Here is a 7,341-nt window from a genome sequence, read left to right as displayed (position 1 = left end):
CAGTGTCAACGTCCAATACTACGAAGTCTATGACATATGACCATCAAAGCCTACGACTAAAGAAAAGGGTGAGACAGTGCCTTGAACCGAACGGAGCGCAAAGCAGTACTCTGTTAGGAAGATCTAATCCTCAACAACAACCAAAGAATCACAATTTTTTGAGAGAAGGTTACCAAACAATACAACTAGCTGAAGCTGACGGTGGCACAAAGATGTGATTTATGATATTGTTGATCAGTATGTACTGATCTCATGCATTGTTAAGTCACATTAGCCAACCAACAACATTGAATGAGGAGCAATCATAAATCAACCTTGAGGACTTACTACTATAACACCTAACAAAATGGCATCAAATAGAAATAACAAATTAAACGTGCGACAACATTGTCATAGTATTGCTAGATTGTCCAAGCGAAATAACAAATTAAACGTGCGACAACATTATCCAAGCCCCTTTGCCTAGCGGTAAAGGGCGTTGGATACCACGTCCATCCTAGAGGTCACGAGTTCGACTCCTGGGATACCCAACTTGGGATTAATTTCCCTTGGGTTGTGACAACATGACTAGCCATGCACCAGTTTTGGGGTTGGCAAGTTGACTCGGTTGTACCCAACCTTGAGGGTGATAGTTGACTAGCCGTGTACCAGTTCTGGGGTCGGCAAGTTGACTCGTTTGACGCTTCACCTCCGATCGTTAGGCCTGGGGTCCGAGTCACTTCGGGGGTAGATCCTCCTAAAAAAATAACATAGTATTGTACTGAAAAACTTCCATCTTTCACCTAAAAAGTTTTACCCATCATTTTTTCATTACTCTCCGACATATCCTTAAACTTTCACATGTTAGCTTTAAGTACAAATCAGCTCAATTCTCAACCACGCTCATGTCTCCCTTGCCAACAAAGTAAAACTCAAAAGGAGCATAGTACTATCAATAATTGGTCCTTTGAATAATCTTTCTATATTTTTCCCAACCTTATTAAATATTAAGATAATTGTCATATCTTGTTTCTTTCTTGTTGATCAGAAAAGTACATATCGAGGGTAAAATGCATTTGTTATCAATTGATTGTCATGCAACAGTGATGAATCATAGGAAAGGTTAGAACTACTAACTTGATAACTGTGTGCAGAGATTGTCGAATGTTAACTCAAGATTCAATTTTATGAATTGTGTCCCTCAACCCTATTTTATGATACTGTGTGGACAAATATGAAAGGTATGCCGCCTTAGTCATAGTCTTACTTCTCATCTAATTAAGAATAATTATTGGATAATCAAATTGACTAATCTAACTGAAATCTTTAAATCCCAACAATATACAAGCACATCTTAGGCTAAAATACTAGTAACGGCATTATATTAACCGTTACTTATATTTTGTTATGCAAATTGTTGTTAGGGCTTAGCGGTGTAAAGTGTTTTTAAAAATAACAATAATTTAGGATGCAAAAGAAAGCGTCCATAAATTAAGGAAAAATTAACTTAATCTTTTGTTTTTTAGGACGCTTCCATTTGCGCTCTATTTTTAGCTGGGACATCAACAATAAGGATATTTTTTTAAAATATTGGTGGTCTATTTAAAAACATAAATTAGCATCCTTAATTGTATTAAAAAATGTCCTTAACGATTTTTTTTTTGTTGTAGTGTCCCCGCGATACCACCCCCTAGCTAGGCAGTGTGCACATCCTTTGAAGACTTTCATTTGCAATACATTGCGTCCATTGCCTGTAAACTTTGAATTTGTTCAGTTTGACCAGTTTAGGGATTATTTTAAATCTAGTCCACTTTTTTGTGATTTTGGAATTTAAAAATTCAGTTCCCTTCAATTTTGTGATCCAAAATTTAAAACTGAAACGAACAGAATAAAAATTCCACATTCTTGACTCTCGCATAGTGAAATTATTTCAACGATTTTTTTTAAGTTAAAGGTTGTTATATTTTGTATTTTTTCAGTGTCCGGTGATTAAATAAATAAGGGTTAGTTTAATTATAATTTATGATGGAACTTTGGAGCCGGTAGAAAAAATAGATGAGATTTCATTGAAAATCCCATTTTCCTAGGATATTTAGGATGATATAAAATACAAATTTCATGCCATCCAATGGGACCTATGAGACTACAACTATTGCATTGAATCCATTTAATAATAAAATCTTATAGGGATCAAATATTATTTCATTAGGGATCTCTTGCCTGGGGGACGGTGGTGATCGAATCTCTTGCCTGGTGGACGGTGGTGATCGATGGCTTGCTACTTCCACCACATTCTAGAACAAGACTTAATTCTGCTCTGACTCTACTCTATTAAATCTATAAAAATTGGGTGGAGAAAGGAAATAAATCTCACATTGAGAATGCTAACCAAATTTAAACAAGTATGATGATCTAGATGTTGAGCATATACCAAAGAATGAAGATCCTCAATTTTCAATAATTTTGTAGGATGACTTCTGAACATTCACATGTTAATTCTTGAAATTGACCTACACTAGAATGTAAATACACAAAAAACAGATCTAAATTAAATGGAGTACGTAGATTATAAAGCATGCTCCTAAGGTTAGATATATATTTTTATCTTTTTGTATGCGAGAGTTTGCAACTCTCATCATTCAATCGATGGATTTGAACCTCAAATCTGTTACACAATCATCCTTATTCAAAGTTTAAAATTGAATAGTCAATAAACTATCAAACCCTTACTACAAAAAACTTACGGAGTATTGACACGAAAATAGAGACACAATTATTTGGGTTGGAAAATTTTATAAAATAATCACTATTTAGTACGCAAAAGAAAACATTCCTAAGTTGAGAAAAAAGTATCTTAATATTTTACTTTGCTATGCCGTTTTCATTTGTGTCCCCTAATTTTAGTTGGGACATTAAGAATAACGACGTTTTTGAAGCGTTGATGTATATTTAAAAACAAAAATTAGCGTCTTTAAATGCATATATAAAAAAATATCCTTTGCCCTTTTTGTAGTGTTTAAATCTAAGAAAGAGAAAATAATACCTCTCATGAAGAAAGATAGATAAGAAAACTGCAGTAGATGGAACATCTGGAATTTCTAATTCTCATTACCTATTTTTAAAGTATCAATGGATTTAGGTAGTGATCCGTTTGAAGAATCATTTTCTAATAGAATTCTGGTTTAATTGTATTTGAGTCTAATTTAATAGAAGTCTATATCACTATGATCAAAATGTCCAAATTCAGATTATCGAATTTGGGCTCTTTTCGAATTTAATTTATTTAGTTAAAGTTCCGTGTTTATTAATTCAAGATGACCATATTTTTTAATGACACAAAAATTTATGTGGAATAGTTGAATGTGATAAATATAATCTGAATTTGGACTCTTTTCGAATTTAATTTATTTAGTTAAAGTTCCGTGTTTATTAATTCAAGATGACCATATTTTTTAATGATACAAAAATTTATGTGGAATAGTTGAATGTGATAAATTAGAGTGAAAAATGTGATTGAATATTTTAATGAAAAGATTAGAGAAATTTATTTCTAAATATAGAAAGTGAACATTTTGAGTGGAACAAATTAAAAATGAGAGGTAGGCATCTTAAATAGGACAAAGGAGTATTATTTACTGAGAGATTTAGAGCCTAAAAATATTATTCTTATCTCAAAATATTAGTATAATATAAATGTCTTGCTTTAATGGAAATAGGGTATCATTCTTCTTGTGATTCTCACTCTGTTTTCACTCCTCCTTTATATTTATTTTGCTCTTTTAACAAGTTTATATTATATCTTTTAACAAGATATAGAAATGATGAAATAAAAATGTATAAAGTGGTCAGTGTTATTTGTAATAGATAAATGTTGGGTAATATTAGTTGGAGAAATATTTCGTAGTAGTAGCCTCATTAATTACATATAGTGACAACTCATATGTGACCTTTAACGAGGCCTAATAAATATTCTGAAAAACTATAGTATATTGTTCTTTGAAGATTCATTAAGTCACAAAAAGAAAAAAATTACATTAATACCTTTCTAAATAAAAAACCAATTGAAATTAATATTGTTCTTTGAACCCTCATTTAGTTACAAGAATTATTTCTAATATTATAGTATCATTTCAGCTCAACTTGTCAGTTGTTAATGTTGGAAAAATAATGACGAGTTCCAGCCTAAAATCGTATGTTAAAGAAGTAAAATAAATAAATTATTTCGATTCTCTTCCGTGAGATTAATATGCTGTCTAAGCCTTGAATCAATATTGGTGTAGACTGATATAGAGTCAATTATTTTTAATATATTTAATTTTTGGAGACTGCTCCCATAATGGCTACTGGCGATAGGGTACAAAGTGCTTGCGCAGAATCGACTGAACCATAAACAATGTAAGTTAATAAGATATAAACAAGAAGTGTTATATTAAAGAAATGCTATTAGAAGTGTTTAGTCTTTTATTAATCAACCTTATAGGCTATAAATTGTTCACATGGAGGCTGTCTTTCGAGTTTCAAACCTAATCGATCAGCACTTTTCAAATATTGAACCTTGACATTTATTGTATGGATTGAGATGGTTACAGTATTAATTTTTATCTTCTTTTATACATATATTAATGTTTTGTTACACACGCAATAATACTTCTTTTATAGGGGCATGATGCACTATAAATCGGAGACGAGAGCTATATGTTTATAAACTTATATTAAGTTTAAATTTTGAAAAGTCAGCTTTCATTCTTGGCGGTAGGGTCATAATTTGTTTCTAGCACCAGTGATATATAGTCCAATTTTCGATGTATTTATTTTTCTTCGGTTTAAATAGATGAATGATCGATGTACTCTCTCCGTCCCGCAATAGGAGTTCTATTTGGTTATAGCACAGGTTTTAAGAAATGTAAAGAAAAATAGGTTGAATAAGTTAATATGGTATGAATCTCACTTTTATATATTACTAGTTTTATAATAAAATATGAGTAGAACAAGTTGGTGAAATGTAGGGTTTACTTACCGAAATGACAAAATAAGACTCTTATTTGTGGAACTGAGGGAGTATAATTTAAAATTTTGAAGATCTTGACAATGATTTGTTAAATATTAGAGTAAAAATATCGAAGACCAAGGTGACCTAAATGTGAACGATGCTCATAAAAAAGCATGTAGAAATGGTAAGCATATTAAGAGAAACACTGAAACCAAAACCCTAGTATACATACATACAATTTGAAAAGATTTTTTGTGTGCAAAATACACACGTGGCTGCTTGTGTGCCTTTCTTTTCTTTCTTTGGTCTATAACTATATCTTCTCTCTCGCTGTGTTTAATACTATCATCAAGACAATTCAAACAAGCTCACTTCAACTGTAAGATATCTTCTGCTTGTTTTACTCATCCTTCTCAAGAAATTAGCAATACAAAAATCATAATCCAAAGTGTTGTCTTATCCTTAGCTGATCAGATCTTCAAGAAAATATATATACACAAAATTATGATTCCAAAGGTGCAAGAGAGCAGCAGCAAGGGGAGTGACTTCACCTCAACATCAACATGGTCGAGGCTGAAGGATCCTCGGATAGTCCGAGTGTCGAGAGCCGTGGGAGGCAAGGACAGGCACAGCAAGGTGAGCACGGTCCGGGGCTTGAGGGACCGGCGCGTGAGGCTCTCGGTCCCTACCGCCATCCAGCTCTACGATCTCCAAGAGAGACTAGGCCTCAACCAGCCAAGCAAAGTCGTCGATTGGCTCCTCAATGTCGCCAAAAACGAGATCGCTGGCTTGCCTCCTCTCCAGATCCCTCAAGGCATCTGCTTCGGAGAAAAACATAACGAGGCAAGTGAACAAGGCCATGAATTAAACCTTCAAAATCCCTCCTCATTTGCAACTTTAATGACTTCCAATTTGAGCCTTTCCCAAACCCCAATGAGCCTCGGCTTGGCTGCTCCTCAACACCAAGATTTCGCGTATCAAACGGGGTCTTATTTCGTGCCTCAGATCGACATGAAACACCCGAGCTTCCATAGCTTGGAGATGTCGAGTTCTACGCATGTTAGGCCATCTGATTTCAACATGAATGTGGATCTTCTGCCTTCTCAAAATAAGCGCTTAGTGTGATTTTTGTGGCTGGAGTTAATAAGTTCATACTCTATATGTTTTTCTCGAGAATTTTGATTTATTTGTATGCAAACCTATATAGCTAAACTAGGCCTGAATCGCCTCTCACTTTTCGCATTGCCATTGGCAGGGATGACAAAACCCTAGAATGGTCCCGGTTGAATTTCAATTAATTTTCTTTATTACTGATAAAAGTAAGCTGTAAAGGAGGGGGGGGGGGATAATTTAAAGGGTTTATTAGGAGATGAATAAGAAAGGAACAGCTATGGCAATTGGCAGCTCGGAATCACAGAGAGATGAAAAGGATCTGTGCCTATTGTGTGTGGTCCAAATTCAGAAAAAAAAGATACACAGAGATAGGGTAAGAGTTAGTAAATTAGGGTTGTATTTTTTATTATTTCAATGTATGTGTGTGGTGGGTATTAATCATATGCAAGGACCACATTACTCAAGTTCGGGTCCCCATTGGGTGAGGGTAGTATTTATCATCAACACATTCATTGAGCTATTTTAACTTTTTTTGTTTTTTGTTTTCCTCTACCAGTAGTTCCATATGTTCCTCTTTATAGTTTCTTCATTGAACCTAAACAATGTAAGGAAGGACTTATGGATTTAATACTTACATTAATTAAATGATCCATATTGCTTTTCCGAACATGATCAGTATCCTCTAATATCACTTTCCTTTTCTCACTTCCTATCAAATTAAACTGTGGTGGGATTTCCGAAGTTCAACTTGCTAATTAAGTAGTGTACTTTAATAAAACTTTTTAGTGTCACAACCTTTGTTGAAATATCTGACAATTGATCGTGTAGGGTAACTCTACTATACCGCTCTAAATCTTCTTTTTGATGAATATCGATCTGCCTCTACATGCTTAGTATTGTCATGTTGTACTGGATTTTCTTTATTACGCAGTAGATTATTGGTCTCACTCATCTGCTTCCTCGGCCACAAAATCTATGTTAAGCCATTATTGGCTCTCCGGTACTCAGCCTATACACTAGAAAGAGGAACCACTTTTTGCTTTTTACTTCTCTTTGTGACTAGCTTCAACAAATGTGAACTAGCACGTTGTTGATGTTCTATCAATTGGGTTAAACCAGCCCACCATGCATTATTGTTTGTGTATCCATGTATCTCCAAATGCTCATTTTTTCTTTACCAAAATCCAATGTCTGACATTACCTTTTAGGTATCTCACAATTCTCATCACAACTTCAAAGTGGTCGTTTTGAGGTTGACG

General features: G+C 33.9%; 1 protein-coding gene across 1 annotated transcript; it reads left to right on the top strand.

Annotated features, from left to right (window-relative positions):
• Positions 1-5,217: 5,217 nt before the first annotated feature.
• LOC121811352 (transcription factor TCP2-like) lies at positions 5,218-6,749 on the top strand. The gene is made up of 2 exons (XM_042212194.1): positions 5,218-5,348; positions 5,436-6,749. The coding sequence occupies exon 2, from the start codon at positions 5,474-5,476 to the stop codon at positions 6,092-6,094; it is 621 nt and encodes a 206-aa protein (XP_042068128.1). The 5' UTR covers positions 5,218-5,348; positions 5,436-5,473; the 3' UTR covers positions 6,095-6,749.
• The last annotated feature ends 592 nt before the right edge of the window (positions 6,750-7,341 follow it).

Source organism: Salvia splendens, chromosome 7, assembly GCF_004379255.2.
Source record: "Salvia splendens isolate huo1 chromosome 7, SspV2, whole genome shotgun sequence".
NCBI lineage: Eukaryota > Viridiplantae > Streptophyta > Magnoliopsida > Lamiales > Lamiaceae > Salvia > Salvia splendens.
This window is presented reverse-complemented; position numbering and strand designations above follow the sequence as displayed.